At 38.8% G+C, this 19298-nt stretch overlaps 1 protein-coding gene across 3 annotated transcripts in view; it reads left to right on the forward strand.

Annotated features, from left to right (window-relative positions):
• Trim33 (tripartite motif containing 33) overlaps positions 1-19298 on the forward strand; it is an 84830-nt gene that overhangs the window by 21270 nt on the left and 44262 nt on the right. For all 3 annotated transcript variants that reach the window (XM_059265988.1, XM_059265989.1, XM_059265990.1), the window contains exons 2-4: positions 5658-5776; positions 6192-6336; positions 6681-6813. In XM_059265988.1, coding sequence (XP_059121971.1) covers positions 5658-5776; positions 6192-6336; positions 6681-6813 — 397 coding nt within the window. The remainder of the gene's footprint in view (positions 1-5657; positions 5777-6191; positions 6337-6680; positions 6814-19298) is intronic.

Consider the following 19298-nt stretch of genomic DNA (forward strand, 5'->3'; position numbering starts at 1 on the left):
GTATATGCATGCAGACAAAAGCCCTGGGTCCTGTGACTGTGTCTTTAGACCCAGGATTTCCGTACTTTGAAGTAAGTAATTTCTGGCTATGAAGTACAATTTCTGTCTACTTTAGTGAAAAATCACACAGTAAACTTTATGTGAAGGACTGTATAGTAAATGTTTCTATAGAAATAAAAAATCATTTTAAAAATAAACATTATACAATTCATACATATTTCGATGGAATTTTCTCCATTATACTTATACCCCCTTCCACTGAACACTTGATCAAATCCTCCTCCTACTTAAAAGTCATTCTTAGGTTAGTAGCTGAAATATTTTACTATGGATTTGGTTCGGTTTTGCTTTTGGGTTGAGATAGAATCTTACTCTATAGCCCAGGCTTCCCTTAAACTCACAGCCATCTTCCTGCCTCATTCTCCCAGAAGAGTAGAATTATGTCTTTATTTTACTTAAACATTAAAAAAATATTCATTTTTTTAGTGTATGTGTGTATGCATTTGAGCATGTGCACATCATGACATGTTTTTAAAATATTTTTATTTTATTTTATGTATTTGGCTGTTTTACTTGTATGTTAGGTCTGTGTACCACATGTGTATGTGTGCCTAGTGCCCATGGAGACCTGAAGAGGGACTTAGATCCCCTAGAACAGGAGTTTCAGACAGTTGTGACACACCATGTTGGTGCTGGGAATTGAGACTGAGTCCTTTGGAAGAGCAGTCAGTGCTGTAACTGCTGAGCCATCTTGCCTGTCATACCATGGCATTCTTGAGGTCAGGACAAGTTGTAGGAGTCAGTTTTCTCCCTCCAGCATATGAGTCCTGGTGTTTGGAATAATGCTTTTGGTTTTTCGAGACAGGGTTTAACAGTCTCGGCTGTCCTGAACTCACTTTGTAGACCAGACTGGCTTCAAACTCAGAGATTTGCCTGTCTCTGCCTCCTGAGTGCTGCTGGTATTAAAGGGGTGCGCCACCGCTGCCTGGCTTGGAGTAATGTTTTGTTGGCCCTACTTTATTTTTTAAACTTGCATTTTAAAAACATAGTTAACAAGCTATAATTATCTTAATTTTATGTATCACTGTTTGACAAGTATGTCAGTTTTTTTTATACAGACTTTTGCCATGTTGAAAAAACTTGCATTTTAAATTATGCTGAATATTGCTATATTTACTCATTGTTTTCTGGTTACATAAGATTTTTTTTTTTTTTTTTTTTTTTTTTTTTTGGTTTTTCGAGACAGGGTTTCTCTGTGTAGCTTTGCGCCTTTCCTGGAACTCACTTGGTAGCCCAGGCTGGCCTTGAACTCACAGAGATCCGCCTGGCTCTGCCTCCCGAGTGCTGGGATTAAAGGCGTGCGCCACCACCACCCGGCTGGTTACATAAGATTTTAAAATTTTAATTTGAAGACATATAGATCCTTAAGAATATATGAAACTTAGCAGGGTGGTCGAACACCTTTAAGCCTAGCACTTGGGAGGCAGAGGCAGGCGGATCTTGAGTCCAGCCTGGTCTACAGAGTGAATTCCGGGACAGACAGGGATACACACAGAGAAACCTTGTCTAGAAAAAACAAACCACAAACACAAAAAAAGAATATTTGAAACTAAGGGTATCAATAATTATTTACTATAATACTTAAATATATTTCATTCTGTTTGATATAGAATTGGGTTTAATATGATCATATATGCACATATATCACTAACTAATTTCAACAGATATTTTCATGCATAATGCTAAAACTGACTTGTGGGAGTTTGCTGGATATTTATGAGCATAATCTAAACATATGTTGCTATATGGTATTGCTTTAGGGGTGAGCCAGTTAATAAATTATTTTCTATATTATATCTCTAAGTTTCTTTCTTTATTTAGATTTATTTTATGTGTAGGAGTCTGAGTACCATATGCATACAGTGAGTGTCCTCAGAGGCCAGAAGAGGGCATCAGAGTTTGTGAAACTAGAATTACAGATGGTTGTGGATGCTGGGAATTGAACCTGGGTCCTCTGGAAGAGCAGTCAGTGGTTTTAACCACTGAGCCATCTCTCCAGCCCCATCCCATTTTATCTGTATCAAGTAATGGTTTTCTATTTGGCTTCTCATTGGCCGTTCTGTCCCTTTGCTATTTTGCCGGTTGTTTTTTCATAGTTTTCAACACTTCTCATCTCCAGCTCTTCATATGACTGTTAAAATCTGGCTGCTGTTTCCTCCATCTTCTGTTATTTTACAGGACAGGCAAGACAGTGAACACAGGGCTGACAAGTGTAGGGGGAGTGCTTTATTTACCACTGAGCAGTAGTTCCAGCGCTTCCCTGATTTAATTCAGTCTTTCTATAATTAAATATACAGGACCCTTTCTTTGCCTGGACTGACCTCTCACTTAAACAATTAGGGGCCATATGTGTTACTTCTGTCAAGAACTTCAACTGAAAATACCTGTATTTTTTTAATCTTTACATATTTTCTGAGGGAGAGGCTTGTTTATGATTCAAAGATGTGGATGACTACTCAAAGATAACAGAAGGAAAATCTAGGGCTGAATTTAAAGGTTGTTAGGTCATGCAAAGAACTGCTGGTCAAGTATAGTATATATTTAAAAGTAAATTGCTACCTGGGCGGTGGTGGTGCAGGCCTTTAATCCCAACACTTGGGAGGCAGAACCAGGCGCATCCCTGTGAGTTAAATAATTGATATACAGTAACAATTCTAAAAATAGAATACTGTAGTCATTTGGCAAGTTGAATAGTAGAATTTAGGACTTAATTCAAAGGCTTAAACCTCAAAAGACTGAAGTTACAAGTTAGTGATTCTCCGTCTTTTAAAGTTTTTTTTGTTTGTTTGTTTGTTTTTGGTTTTTCGAGACAGGGTTTCTCTGTGTAATTTTGGTGCCTGTTCTGTATCTTGCTCTGTAGACCAGGCTGCCCTCGAACTCACAGGAATCCGCCTGGCTCTGCCTCCCAAGTGCTGGGATTAAAGGTGTGCACCACCACCACCTGGCTGGTAATTATAGTTTTAGTTGTAGTTTTTCTGAGATGTTTCTACAATGATTTCCATGGTGACTGTACCTGTTGACATGCTCCCCAACAATGAATAGGAGTTGTCCTTTCCTCGAACCCTTCCCAGCTTTTGGTGTTCTTGTTTTATAGATGATTGTTGTTCTTTTTGGCTAGGTGAGTTGAAATCTCAAGGTAGTTTTAATTTGTATTTTCCTTCCCCTAAGGATTTAAAAGTTTTCAAGAGCATGTACTGTAGAGCGCATCTTGATTTTAGGTCCTGGGTGCCCTCTGACCTATTTATATCTCTATCTGTCCTTGAGCAAGTTTTCTGTTCCCTGAATATCGATTTCTTCACCTTTAAAATGGGCCAGTCATTGAAACTACGAAGAAAACTAAGTGAAACAGTCATGTGTGTTTTACAATACAAGCTTGGATTGTTGGAGCGAGGTTTAATTCCAGAACTCAGGAGGCAGGCTGGTAGAGCTCTTAAGAGTTTACAAAGTGAGTTCCAGTGCAGCCAAGGCTGCATAGTGAGAACTTGTCTCAAAAAAGGAAAAGGGTGGAGAGATTGCTCAGCTGTTAAGAGCGTTGGCTATTCTTCAGAGGACCTGGGTTCCATTCCTAGCACACACATGATGTATCACAACTGTCTGTAATTCATAGACATGCATGCAGGCAACACTCATACACATAAAATATAAATAAATCTAAAAAAACCAAAGACCCTTGTATTAATAAAAATTTAAATAAAACTTGAACAATATTGACTTTTATCTCTATCATAGCCCTCATTTTTAAAAGGGCAAGTTTAAAAATTGTTGAGTGAGAGAAAAGTGCAGGATAGAACACAGTTGAAAGATGGGGGTGGGATGAGTCAGTCTTTAATTATGTTGCTCAGGCTGACTGTTATTGAATGCACAGACTCAAATGATTCTTCTGCATCAACCTCCTGAATAGCTGTGCTTTCCACCAGGCCTGGCTAGAATGAGAAATTTTGTTTTCATTTTCTGTCAGATGGATTTTATACATATACTGTGGTTTGTGTACTACACAATTCTTGGGGACTCTGTTATACCTTGGTCTTTGCATATGGTGTTATTGGAATTCTGTGTGTTATAAATTATAAACATACACTAATTTGAGCCTTTATAGAATTATATGTTTTGATTTTGTTGTTGTTTGGTGATAGGGTATTGCTATGTGGTTCAGACTGGCCATCAATTTAGGATCCTTCTGCCTCTCACATTTTATGATTACCAATATCTGCCATCTTGTCAAGCATAAATTATGTCAGTTATTTTATTTTTAAAAATCTTTTTGGTTTTTTGATACAGGGTTTTCTCTGTGTAGCTTTGGTGCCTGTCCTGGATATCACTCTGTAGACCAGGTTGGCCTCGAACTCACAGGGATTCGCCTGGCTCTGCCTCCTGAGCGCTGGGATTAAAGGCGTGCACCACCACCACCCAGCAAATCTTTTGTTTTTTAAAGGTTTATTTTTAAATTATGTGTATGTGCGTTTCTCTGTGTGAGTTTGTGCATATGAATGCAGGAGCTCTTGGAGGCCAGAGGCATTGGATTACCCTTGGAACTGGAGTTACAGGTAGTTGTGAGTTTACCTGACATGGTGCTGGAAGTCATACTCAGGTTCTCTGGAAGTGTGTATAGTCTGTGTTCATAACTGCTGAGCCTTCTCTCCAGGCCGGATCATGTCATTTGTGTTTTATATGTACCTTCAATTCTATGGTTGACATGTCAGTAGTTTGTTAATTGACTTCTGTGTTAATTTTTAATTCTTTAGCTTCTATATTACATCAGTAGTTTATCCTTTCTAGTAGATATGAAGACACTGATAGGTAAAAGCATGGGTTCTCTTTCCCCCATAGTTGCATAAACTATATTAAGTACCAAACTAAAATTTATAGAATGATTGTTATTTCTTGCAACAATAAAACCATCAAGAATTTGTTGATTTAGAACACATATACCTTATACTTTTAAAGCTCTGGAGGCAGGAACTTTGAAATCTTGTTTCACAGGGTTAAAGGCAGTGTTGACAGGACTGATTGTACAGGCATTAGAGAAGAATCCATTATTACCTTTTTAGCTTTTAGTGGCCATCTTTCTTGGCAGTCACTCCAGTCTTCTGATTGTCTTCAGCTACTTTGTTGTCTAATCTACATCTGAGTGCTGGAGAGGTGCTTCAGTGGTTAAGAATGCTTGCTGCTCTTCCAGAGTTCATTTCCTAGCATCTGCTCAATTTTGATGGCTTACAACTGCCTGTAACTCCAGCTATAAAGGAACTTACATTTTTTTTCTGTCTTCCTTGGGTACCTGCACACACACACACACACTAATCTGCGTCTGCCTCACTCTTATAGGGTCCCTCTTGAATAATTCAGAAATAATATACATCTCAAACACCTTGATGACATCTTTTTCTCCTGACCTCCTTTTGAGACAGGGTCTTTCTATATAGCTCTGGTTGTCCTGAAACTCACAGTGCAGACCAAACTGGCCTTAAACCCACAGAGATCCACCCGCCTCCCTAGTGCAGGGTTTAAAGGTGTGCACCACCACCACTACCCGGCTCAGAATTTCCTTCTTTCCATTTTGAAGAACATTATTCATTATTAACTCTTGTCTCTTTTTTTAGTTGGTGTAATACGGTGTCCAGTATGCCGTCAAGAATGCAGACAGATAGATCTTGTGGATAATTATTTTGTGAAAGACACATCTGAAGCTCCTAGCAGTTCTGATGAGAAGTCAGAACAGGTATGCACTTCAATTTTTTTGTATATTTTCCTTGTTTTCAAAATGTAAATTATAAGAAAAACATTTGATTAAGTAATTTAGACACTTCTGCTAAGTTCTATATTTCCAATTAGAAATAAATGATAACTCTTCCACACCCTCAGCCCTGGTGAAGTAAAGGTTATTTAAAAAGTAAATTTTTGCATAGGTTTTTATGTTCTGAGTATTAGATTTTTACCTGTCTAAATAAATGTTTATTGATAAAGGAATTTTGTTAAAGATAAATGGATAACAAGATGATTTTATTCTTTATATAATGAATTGTGTTTTTTTTGTATTTTTTTTGTTTTTTTTGCAGTTTACAAAGTTTCCACTTCTTTATTTTGTGGCTCTACATTTGGCAGATGTAATGTAGGTTAGTGTTTATTTCTTTTAGGTTTGCACCAGTTGTGAAGACAATGCAAGTGCAGTTGGCTTTTGTGTAGAGTGTGGAGAGTGGCTATGTAAGACATGCATTGAAGCACACCAGAGAGTAAAATTCACTAAAGATCATCTCATCAGGAAAAAAGAAGATGTCTCAGGTACGACGACGACGATGCATAGAGTTGCTGTTTAAAAAACATTGTGTGTGTACCCTCATGCCACAGTGCTTCTTTGTGGAAGTCAGAGGACAACTTTCAGGAGTTGAGTTTCCTATAACATTTGAGTCCCAGGGATGGAATTTTGACCATCAGTCTTGGCAGCATATGCCTTTATCACTGAGGTATTTTGCTTGTCCCTATGCACATAGTTTTAATGTTCACATTTAACCTTTTGAGTCAAAATGCTATGGTCTACTTACTATTAGTTTTGAATACTAGCACCAATAAAAATAGAGAAAAGTTAGTAAAACATTTTATTGTTTAAATGTTTTATTTTGTTGCAGAGTCTGTTGGAGCATCTGGTCAGCGCCCTGTGTTTTGTCCTGTACATAAACAAGAGCAGTTGAAACTGTTCTGTGAAACATGTGATAGATTGACGTGTAGAGACTGTCAGCTATTGGAGCACAAAGAACATAGGTACAGAAGTCTTAATTGTTTACTGAAAAATATTAGAAATAGTACTGATAAATTTGTTTTTAAACAAATATTGGTCCTATGATTTTGTCTTAGCATATTTGTCTTAGCCCTGATTTTATTTTTTGAAGCAATCTATGTTTGATAAGATAATGTCTTTTATGTTCATATCTACTTATTATGAATATTCGTTATGGTATATCATTAATGTGGTTTTGAGTTTGTAAGGTTGGAGTTATGTTACTTCCTTGTTCATTAGTCCTATCGTTCAAATAAGCTTTTTCCAATTGTAATGTATTTAGGTTAGAGGCTATATGAAAAGTTAGCAATTGTTTGTATAGAAGTGACTGATAAATATTCTCACATATGTGTCTGATACCATGTTTTAATATCTAAACATTAATACACTGGTTTCACATTAGATATATAATTTGCAGGAAAAGTGGGACTCTATAAACAAGTAAACTTTGGTTTTTCGAGACATGGTTTCTGTGTGCAGCTCTCGCTGTCCTGGAACTCGCTCTGTAGCCCAGGCTGGCCTTGAACTCACAGAGATCTGTCTGGCTCTGCCTCCTGAGTGCTGGGATTAAAGGCAAGCACCACCACTGCCCAGCAATACATATCTTTTTATTAACCACATTTTGACTGAATCAGCAATACTCACACATGTCTGTTTCATCTGAACAGTTTTAGAACTGTAATAGAATTTTTAGTTAGGCATATAACAAAGTTTTTACATGCTCTCTCACTTTCCCTGGCTTTTGTTTATTAGAAATAGTAAGTAGTATGGTCTGTCCACAAACTAGAATTATTTAGGGTCTTTTTAAGAATAGATTTTTCGCCGGACAGTGGTGGCGCACCTAGCACTCGGGAGGCAGGGTCAGGCGGATCCCTGTGAGTTCAAGGCCAGCCTGGTCTACAGAGCAAGATCCAGGACAGGCTACAAAGCTACACAGAGAAACCCTGTCTCGAAAAAACAAAACAAAACAAAACACAAAAACCCAAAAATAAATAAATAAAATAGATTTTTCTAAATGGGTGAAAGTAAGTTTTTTTTTTTTTTAAGATTTTATTTATTTATTATGTACACAGTAAGAGGGTGCCAGATCTCATTACAGATGGTTGTGAGCCACCATGTGGGTGCTGGGAATTGAACTCAGGACCTCTGGAAGAGCAGTCGGTGCTCTTAACCTCTGAGCCATCTCTCCAGCCCGAAAGTAAGTTTTACCAAGAAAGGGTAGTAAATAGTTTCTGCCCCAATCCCCAACTAACCTATATTTTCCATCTCCCCTTTCTTATTTTCTTTGTCAAATGAAGTCTTGTGAGTTGCCCAGGTTGGTTTTCAAGTTTATGATCTTCTTGCCTCACTCAGACTCCCAAGCACCTGGGATTATAAGAATGTACAACTGTGCCTGGAGTAAATAGTTTAAGTGTGTTTTCTTCAGTGAATTTATTGAGTGTCACTGATGCCGTCATCCAGTTGCTAACAGTTATTGTTTTTTCCGTGTTGAGTGCTCATTTAATTCATGAAGTATTAAAGTGCTTATGGTACGACTGGAAGGTGTAAGAACCTGCTCTCAGGAGGCTTTAGTAATTTGTGCAGTGGTAGATCCACGATTTGCGTGCCAGTGTTTATGCTCTAAATCTCTTTATCTATATGTTCGTTTCTGTACAGTATACATTACATAAAACAGGTCACATTTGATTATATCAAGATATAATACCTTTTTTTAAAAAGATTCATTTATTATGTGCACAGAAGAGGGTGCCAGATCTCATTACAGATTGTTGTGAGCCACCAGGTGGGGAATTGAACTCAGGACCTCTGGAAGAGCAGTCGGTGCTCTTAACCTCTGAGCCATCTCTCCAGCCCGATATAATACCTTTTTAAGAAGAGCATTTTCTAACTCTTTATAACCTTAATTAGTTATATGTAGGAGTCTGCCAGAGACTAGCTATCAAGGGTTCTTGGGTGGAAGAGAGAAGAATGAGGAAATGATAAACAGAAACACAGAAAGAGATAAGAAGAAAGACAGAGACACAGGATAGCTTCGGGAGGGCCCTGTGTCAATACCCAGCTGCCCAGTCCTTTATTCAAAAGGGCTTTTTATAATATGCCAAAGGGAGAGGCAAAAGACCTCTCTCTTGTAAGATCAAAGCATACCGTAAAGCTAAGTGTATGTAGACCCTTCCAAACACCTAGTAAACACGCCCGTGGCCAAATCATCCCATTATGCAGCTCTGCTGGGTAAATCAAGCTCAGATTCTCTGACATTGCGTAAGGTCTCACTAGATAGCTTCTGTGGTCCACCACAGTTATATTCAGAAATGTTTCATGTCTCTCATCTGCAATTTGGCCAGTGTTTTACCTGAAGTGACTAATCTTACGGAAGACTTCACATTTAGGGCCAAATCACAGTATTATTTGTCCTCTAATTTGTCACAGCTTCAGCCAGGTACTTTGATCTCTCAAATTTTTTTTCATAGTATTTAAAATTTTTTTGTTACAGTTAATTATTTGGGGAGGATTGTGCCAAAGCTCAATGTGAAGGTCAGAGTACAACTTTTAGAATTGATTCTCTCCTTCTATCATAGGAGCCCCAGGAATTGAACTGTTAGGCCTGACAGTGAATGTCTTTATCCTGCTGACCCATCTCTCAGGCTACATAGTATTATAAAATTGTTGGTGAAAAGCAGTAAGCAAAGGAAGATAGTATATTTTTCCTTGTGGCAAAATTGCTTCATTGGTTATTGCTTAAAGAAGTAGAGGGTGGTACATGCCTTTAATCCCAGCACTCAGAAGACAGAGGCAGGCAGATCCCTGTGAATTCAAGGCCAGCCTGGACTACAAAGTGAGTTCCAGGACAGGCTCCAAAGCTACACAGAGAAACCCTGTCTTGAAAAAAACAAACAAACCAAAAAAGGGAAGAAGTAGAGGGTTCATGGGTAGGGAGTAGTAGATGATTAGCTTCAACTGACTTCCTACCTTCAAGTTTAATTGTAGTCTTTTTCCTTTACCATCAGTCCTAATTTTATTACTATGTTTCTGTCTTCCGTTGTTCTCCCCCTCTTTCTCCTTTTGAGGCAGCCTGGAACTTGCTATGTACACCATGCTGGCCTTATACTTATAAGGATCCTCCTGCCCTTGTCTCCTGAGTGCTGGGATTATTAAGTATGCTACCCTACCCAGCCCTAACATATGGTCTTGAAGATGGGGGTAAAATTAATCATTTTCCTTCTTCTGTATTTAGCTTCAGAACATTTCTGTGACCATTTATATGTTTTTTTTATTTGTTTTTATTCTTATTGGTAACAGTTCTCTGTCACCAACTAAATGTCCTTTAATTCACTTAGAACATCTATATACTTCGAGTTACTTTAGTCCAACTGATTAAAGGTCCTTTGGTGGAGTGCTCTTACTTCAGACACCAGTTGTAAATTAGGTTATGGTCCACAGACTAGGATCTCTTTAATCTGCAATTGAGTTTATTATGAAGATATTTTAAATACAAATGAACAGCCATTTGATGAGATACATAGGGCAAGCTATAGGAGAAAGGGATATGTCAGTAGGTTTGTTATTATCCATATGTTCAGTAGCCTAGAAGCTCCCCAAATTCTGCCTTTTGTATTTTTTTTAATGTAGGTTTATTATGTAGAAATGATTGTAAGTCACTGGTCATTTGTGATGAGCTCAACCTTCAAACCATCTCTTTTAAGTTTAGAGGGACAGTGATGAAATTTCTTAATGACAGCACTTGCAGGGTAACCCCCATTAAGAGGTATATGACATATCATAGTATCACATCTTTCTCTTGTGTTTGCACTTCCATTTTGTTTTAGTGAATGTTTGTTTTTTGATGCTAGGTCTTGATGTAACCTAGGGTGTCCTCAAGACTTGCTGGGTAGCTTATACTAGCCTCAAACTTGCTGTCCTGCTGTAGCCTCTCAGATTACAGATATGACACCATGCCGAGGCCTGCATTTGCATTATGCTTTGCCTGGATGTATGATTGTAGAACTGTACTTAAAAAGCTCTGTTTCCCATTAATGCAGTCTAGTCTGTCTGCTTTGAGACCTGTTACGTTAAAATTTTTTCTATTTATATTGCTGCCTATTATTTAGTTGAAGTATGTTGTTAACATCAGTAGCAACAACAAAATACTTTTAAGTGGTCCTCTGTAGTCCAAAGGTATAGTTTTTAGTGTACTGCACACTATATAATCTTATTTCTATCTTTTCCTTCATTATCTGTTCACAAGACTACTTTTACCTTTGATATCATCTTCAGAGTACAGCAAAACCCCAAATGTTTCAGCAAGTGGCATACTCTACAGAGTGGTGGCGTTCTAAAGAGGATGCTTGTCTTTTATGCTATAGTTATTGACTCTAAACTATATAACATTTTGGTAATCAAGAATAGTTTGCTAGATCCTAATCAAAGGATCCAGCAGCTCTTCAGTTGGTCCCAAGATCCCTTGTAGGAAAGCGTACTTGATTACAGGTATGATGAGCATTGTTTTGCATTCTCCTGGTTGCACATTCCTGTAAAAAAAAATTTCCATTTTGTAGAAACTCTAGTGGATGCTTCTTTCCAGGTTAGAGTTTCTCTCAATACTTGAACATGTGGTAATTATTCTAGGTTTCAGGATTAATTTATGTCCTCTAGCCACACAGTCTTGATATTGTCTATTACCAGCCTTTTTCTCAAATGGTCTATATTATTTCCCAGTATCTAGAAATTTCCTGCTCCAAAATTCTTGCCATTGGGTGCCACTTACAGCCTTTTGCCATAAACTGTAGTCTGCATTAAAGTGTTGCCAGATATTTCCAGACATCACATCTAAGTATGTATCATATATACTGAATGTGGTCCAAGAGTATTGAGAGACTTCACTTTTGTATTTCACACATAGCCTGGTTTCTTCAGGCCTCATTGAAGTATGGACTTCTTTCAGGTATTGCCCCCACTCCACTTTAGTTTGGGTTAAATTTTTTTATCTTCCCCCTAAATATTTTTTTTTAAAGATTTATTTATTATGTATACAGTGTTCTGCCTGCATATATCCCTGCAGGCCAGGAGAGGGCACCAGAACTCATTACAGATGGTTGTGAGCCACCATGTGGTTGTTGTGAATTGAACTCAGGACCTCTGGAAGAGCAGCCAGTGTTCTTAACCTCTGAGCCATCTCTCCAGCCCTCCCCCTAAATTCTTATACTAAAGTAAAATAATAAAGTGAACCTGGTATCTCTATCATGAAGCTTCAACTGTGTTTGAAGTGAGGAAAGTTTTTTCTTTTTCTTTCTTTCTTTTTTTTTTTTTAAAGTAAACTCTCCCTTTTTAAATTTATACTCTTTTGGTTTTTTGAAACAGTTTTTCTCTGTGTAGCTCTCTTGGAACTCTCTCTGTAGACTAGGCTGGCCTTGAACTCACAGAGATCCGCCTTCCTTAGCCTTCTAAGTGCTGGAATTAAAGGCGTGAGCCACCACCACTCTTGGGCTATCTGTTTTATAATACTCAGCAGGTGAGATGTTCACCAGTTAAACATGATATTCATCTTAGTATTAATGTTCAGGTAAAGGAAATAGAACCACTTCACATTAAGTCTATTAAAGTCATTTTAGTTTTTACCTTAATTTTATTACACATTGCCACTTCCTAGTCTAATTTTATTATGTGTTAGGACTTAGCTTTAATAACTGTTAGAATAATGGGTTTTGGAATCCTAGTGCATTGAGTTTCCCTGTGAAATAGTTCAATGTCCTTTATGTACTACTCAGCTTTTTACTCACTCATGTTTAGACAGGTGGCCCTTGACCATGTAGGTTTAAAATATGTGGAACCACTTACCACTTACATGTTTTTGGTTTTTGAGATTAGTGACACTGTGACAGAAGTCTCAGATAATGTGTGTAGTGAAGTACAGAGTAAAATAAGAAAACTTGACATTTGTTCTGAATTAGTAGGTATATATAGGCAGTGGTGTCCTTTTTCATTTATTACCATTAAACACACATCAGTCTGTTGGCAAAAGTTAATCAAAACTTTAAACACCACTATATGGTGGTATTCCAGTTGAGAGAGATTGAAACAAACATAAAGATGGAGCATTAAATCATAACCACAAAAATTTAGTTGCAGTAATATGCTTTCTGTTTATATTTCAGTGAAGTCAGATGTTGGAAATACCTGTTCAGAGTGCTTTGTTACACTATTCATTTGTGTGAACATTGTCTAGAGAATGTGTTCACTTAAATCAAGTTCGTAAAGCAAGAGACTAGAAAAAAGAGGAATGCCCTCAACAGTAGAGGTACAGTTATTAGACTGAGAATGAAAATTACAGATTTTTAATTGGTTATATTGGGCCATTTAAAAAATAATGATATTGGCGTTGGAGAGATGGCACTGACAGTTAAGAATAATTGGTGTTAGCTAGGTGTGGGGGCACTTGCCTTTAATCCTAGCATTCACGAGGCAGAGGTAGGTGGGTTTCTGAGTCTGAGGCCTGGTCTACACAGTGAAGAGCTACTGGCTCTCAAAAACAACACAAACAAGAGTACTCTCTACTCTAAAGATGACCTGGGTTCAGTTCCTAGCATCCATATGGGGGCTTGCAGCTGTCAGTAACTCCAGTTCCAGGGGATCTACTGCCCTTTTCTGGCTCCTGTGAACTCCTGCATATGTGCAGGCTTATCACTCATACACATAAAATAAGACCTGTGGGAGCCCGTTTTCAGGTTCCTCGTGGCTTTACCCAGCAGGTCCGCATAGAGAGGATGATTAGGACCACAGGCCTGAGTGCAGGTGTCTGAGATGATCTGCACTTGACTGTGCTGGGGGGAGGTCTCTTGCTCCACCCCTTGGCATCTCTAAATACCCCGAGGCAGAGACAGTCAGGACTCGTTGTAATAGGTTCCAGGCCCTCCTATCCTTTATTTTCTATCTGTTCATCTCCACAATCTAAATCCTTCTATCTAATATTTCCTGCTTCTCGCACTCAGGGAAACTCTGGGGAGCTGTGGATTGGTGGGTAAACGCCCCGCAAAGAATAAATAAATCTTAAATATAATGTTCATGGGAAACTTACAGAATGTCAGCATACCATAAAATGGAACATACACACATACAGTGAGGCTTTTTCTCTTGTAATGAATAGTCATTTGAAGGTCACACTCTACTTACTTTTAAGGCCTTATCATCCTCTCTATGCGGTGAAGATGGGCTTGACTCAGTGTAAAACTAGAGTTTCTTTTCCATTGGTAGGTTGCAAAGAAAGCCCCAGACTCTAACTCTATTCACTATCACCTTTTGAAGCTTTTCTATCACCCTTAACCTTCAGTCTACTGAGACTAAGGTATCCTTTATTCTTGTCACCCCGAGAGAGTACTACATTCCCAGGTATCTTCTGTAATGTATTAATTCCCATAAGACTCATAATGTGCCTAGTTTCTTTTCTTTGTTCACTAATTAATTATGGCTTGCCATCGATAGATTGTATCTTCAACTTCTATCATTTTGTAGGTCCTTTCCCCTTCCAATTAATTAGACACTGCTTCCCTTGTGGTCCTCTTAACTGTCCTTTTCATAGTCTCCTGTCATTGGACCTGGAGGTATGAGATAGTTCTGTACTGTTGTTTAGGCCATTTTTCCTCTTTCCTCCAGATCTCCAGATTTTAAAATCATGTTATTATCTATAACCAATTTTTGTTGCTATTCTGTAAAAGCTCAGGTCATTCCATTCATCTCTTAAAGATTCTATTTTTTTTTTTTTTCCCCGAGACAGGGTTTCTCTGTGTAGCTTTGCGCCTTTTCCTGGAACTCACTTGGTAGCCCAGGCTGGCCTCGAACTCACAGAGATCCGCCTGGCTCTGCCTCCCGAGTGCTGGGATTAAAGGCGTGCGCCACCACCGCCCGGCAAGATTCTATTTTTTAACTCAATGGCTAACTGTAGAATACTATTATTACCTTAATGTCTGACACTTATATTACTCTGCAGTTTGCTCACGCAGACCCCCTTAGTTTGTGCAGGTTTTCTGATTGTTGTGTTTTGTTCTGTTAGCTTCTCTTTCCTCTCTCCCCCTTTTCTGAGATATGCTCTCTTTAGCTCAGGCTGCCCTGGAAGTCACTGTATAGTTCCCCAAATACAACAAATATATGATATTAAAAGATTAAAATCTTAAACTCTGTAAGACACCACAATAGAAGTTGCAGGCCTGAAAGTTGCTCTTGATGAGCTAAGAAGAGGTAAGTCAATTTGAAGGTCTAGGACCTCAACCTATTGCGGTGTTCATAAGCACTGTATACTTGGGCTGCACTCAAGTTTAAAACGTTTTTTAAAAACCTTTGTCTTAGTTAAGGTTTTTCTATTGCTGTGAAGAGACACCTTGACCACAACAACTCTTATGAAGAAACCATTGAATTGGGCTGGCTTACAGTTTCAGAGATAGTCCATTGTCATGGTGGGGAACATGGCCGCATGTGGGCAGACGTGGTGCTAGAGCTGAGAGTGCTCTATCTTGCAGGCAATAAAATGTCAACTAACAGTCACACTGACGGAAACTTGAGCGAAAGAGACCTCAAAGCCTGCTCCCACAGTGACACACTTCCTCCAACAAGTCCCCACCTCCTAATAGTGCCATTCCCTTTGGGGGCCATTTTCTTTCAAACCACCACAACCTTAAAACATTATTTTTATAGTAAGACTTGAGCTTTAAACACATAGGCATTTTACTCTGTTATACTCTGATGAAAATACTGTATGTTATTGACCAAAACATTATGTAGTATGTGACTATATTTTTATAGAAAAATTTTAAGTTGCATAAATATTTGAGAGACCCTTGCTTTATCTTTCAATTAGAGGCTACATCTTGTGGATGTCGTGGTGAGTGTGTGTGTTTGTATAGGCCAAAGGCCGGTGTCAGCTATCTTTCTTGATCACTGCCTGCCTTATTTTTTGAGACAAGTCTTTTGCTAAACTTTGAGCTTACAGATTGGTTAGACTAGCTGGCCAGCAAGCCTCAGGGATCTTTCTGTTTCTCCACCACCCCAGCCCTGGGGTTACAGTCCTGCACCACACACCTGGCTTGGGGGGGGGGGGGGTTGGGCCTCTGAACCCAGGCCCTCAGGCTTGCAGAGCAGGCACTTTACCAGTGAGCCGTGTCCCTGTCCTTCTCCTGTAGTTGGAGTCCTTCCTCCGGTTACACGTCTAAGCACACTGTTTGTCTTCTGTGGCACTGCTCATTGAAGCTAGCACCTGGTACACACTAAACATGTGTGCTACCATTGAACCACGCATCTCTAGCCTTGCTGTTTGTGTTTTATTTTCCCCTTTTTGTTCTGTTCTTGAGTTAGTTTTTTCTTGTTAGGTTTATAAATCTTTTTTCTTTACTTTTGGCCCTTAAAGGTGTACTTCTTTATTTGTCTTAGTGATGGCTTTTGGATGATGATATGTAACTCTACTGACTTAATATCTATTTAAGTATTTTTACTATCTCTCACTTCACAAATTAATTAAGTAACTTTATAGAATAATTCAGTATTAAAAAACCTAGCTTTACTGCATATTATTCAGTCTTATATATAATTACTTAAAGTTTTTTTAATTGTGTAGCTGTATGTACCACAGTGTGGGTGTAGAGGTCAAACTTTGCAGAAGAGAAGTTCTCTCCTTGTACTTTTACATGGGTTGTCAGGGATTGAACTCATGTCTCACTTGTGAAATGAGTGTCTTTACCCAGTGAAAAGCAGATATTTAAAAAAAAAAAAAAAAGCTGTCTTTTGGACTGGGGAGTTAACTAGGTCAGTAAAATGTTTTTTGTGTAAGCATGAGAGCTTAGTGCCATCCTCAGAACATAGTAAAAATGCCAAGCATGGTGGCACATGCGTGAATTCCCAGTGTTGGGGAGGAGGGAGAGGAGGAGGAGGAGGAGGAGGAGGAGGAGGGTCCCTGGGGCCTTGCTGGTCAAAAAACAGACGAAACCAGTGGTGGATGGCTCATCTCTGCGTGGGTTCTGGGCATTGAACTCTGGTCATCAGGCTTGTGCACAAGTACCTCTGACTGCTGAGCCATCTCATGGCCATCCTCCAGCACTTCTTGAAAATCTGCTGGCAGTGACTCCTTTCAGCTCCTATTCATCTGAAAATCCTTAATTTAGAGAAGGGTGCTTTAAAGTTCTGAATTGACCTTTTTTCTTATAAGCAAATAATGTTAACACTGTGCATTGTTATCCCATTCCCCCTTTTGATGTTGAGATAGAGAGAACCTGTGTCTTTATATGTGCTGGGTGTATCGTTAATACTGTTTCTGAGTCGGGTTGCTTTCAACTTTCCCTCTTTCTCTTGGATATTTCTCTTAGCAATGTTCTTTTTTTCTCCTTAGGATAGGTATTTCAATTCATTCTGTGTGAGATTCACTTAGCTTTTACCCACAAATGGAAGTGTGTGTGTGTGTGTGTGTGTGTGTGTGTGTGTGTGTGTGTGTGTGGTGGTGGTGGTGGTGGTGGTGTTGTTGTTGTTGGTTTAATATCAAATGTAGCTTCTCTGTAGGCACTCAGGAGCACTAAGATTTCTGCCTGTGTTCTAGTTGATCTCTAGCTCTGTCCCAGTTTTTATAACATGATCTTTAGGGGAAAGGGAATGTGGCACAGTAATAAGAGTACCTGCTTAGCATGTACAATGCCTTGGGATTGATCCTCGGCAAACCCAAAGGAAAAAAAAATTGTCTATAGATAGAAAGCAGGCAGGGTGATTGTGATTATCTTTGCCTGTGGACAATTCCTGAATATAATGATTGCCTTTTTTTTTTATTGTTTTATAATTTTTAGTGGCAAGACTATTACAATATTGGCTATTCCGTCATGCTTTAAAAGGGAGTTATCTTTGTTTAACCCTAATCATTTTTTACACTCTTGTAATTTTGTGTTATTGAGAAATTATATGACTGCTTAAAACATATGTTTGTGTATACGTATTATGTATGTTAAAACATAATATATAAAGATCTCTTGAGTGGAACTTTGTAAGTGAAATTTCTCTGCAGTATCTTCCTAAAGAAATCAGTTTTCGCCGGGCGGTGGTGGCGCACGCCTTTAATCCCAGCACTCGGGAGGCAGAGCCAGGCGGATCTCTGTGAGTTCGAGGCCAGCCTGGACTACCAAGTGAGTTCCAGGAAAGGCGCAAAGCTACACAGAGAAACCCTGTCTCAAAAAAAAAAAAAAAAAGAAATCAGTTTTCTTTGGTTGCCTGACATTTTTGCATGATATGTCTTATGGCTGATACTTGCAATCCTAGATGTGTATTAAAACTACTTATAGTGATTAAAAAAGATACCCAGGCCTAAGTCCAGATTAAAAACAAACAAACAAACAAACAACAACAATAAACAAAACTGATCCTAGTCCAGGCTGGTTAAGAATCCTTCACTGTATGTTTTTGTTTGCCACCACTGTCTAATCCTTAAGAAAGCTGTCTTTGCTATAAGCATCACTATCTACTTCATTAATTGTATCTATAACTGTTTCTGTGGGCTTCTGCCCAAGAGACCTCATTATAGTTCCCAGTGCTTTTGTCGCTACGGTTCTAATCACAGTCCCTGTCAAATAGAGAAAAGGCTCTGAGTTCTTTCTCATTCTCCTTTTCCGTTAGTTCATCTGCCAGGCTGCAGATGCAGCCAGTTTCCAAGATAAAACCCATTCTGTTTGTTCACTTCACTTGTCTCAGTATGGAGACACAAATAAAGAACCTAGTTCCTTTCGCAGAATGTCTGAAACCTAGCTCACAAAGTCTTTGTGTGTATATCCCTTTTTGCTGTTGAAGGTTTGAGATTTTATATTGTAACACTAAATCATTTCAAGTTACTGCAAAGAGGGCTGAGGAGATACTTCAGTTGGTAAAGTGCTTGCCGTGCAAGCATGAGGACTTGACTTCAGTCTCTAGCACCCATGTAAAAGCCAGGTGTGGTATTGCATACTTAAATCCCCTGCTGGGTGTGGGGAGGCACCTGGGTTCTTGGGGCTTGCTGTCCAGTGAGCATATCCTGATCAGTAAGCCCTAGATCCTGATGGGAGATGGCTCCTAAAACACAATACCCAGTGTTGACCATTTGCCTCTCCACATGAACGTGAATACACACAAAATCAAAAATTACAGTGGCTGCAGATACGGCTCAGAAGTTAAGAGCATTGGCTACTTTTCCAGAGGAACTAGAATTACATGGTGGTTCACAACCAGCTGTCACTACAGTTCTGGAAAGGTCTTCAGGTCTCCAAGAGCATGTATATAGTGCATAAGTTAACAGGCAGGCAAAACATCCATATATATGAAATAATAAAAGTATATTGTTTTTCTTTCCTTCCTTCCTTCCTTCCTTCCTTCCTTCCTTCCTTCCTTCCTTCCTTCCTTCCTTCCTTCCTTCTTTGTTTGTTTTGTTTTTTGAGACAGGGTTTCTCTATGTACAGTAGTCCTGGCACTTGCTTTGTAAACTAGG

The sequence above is a fragment of the Peromyscus eremicus genome, chromosome 6 (assembly GCF_949786415.1).
Source record: "Peromyscus eremicus chromosome 6, PerEre_H2_v1, whole genome shotgun sequence".
In the NCBI taxonomy this organism is placed as follows: Eukaryota; Metazoa; Chordata; class Mammalia; order Rodentia; family Cricetidae; genus Peromyscus; species Peromyscus eremicus.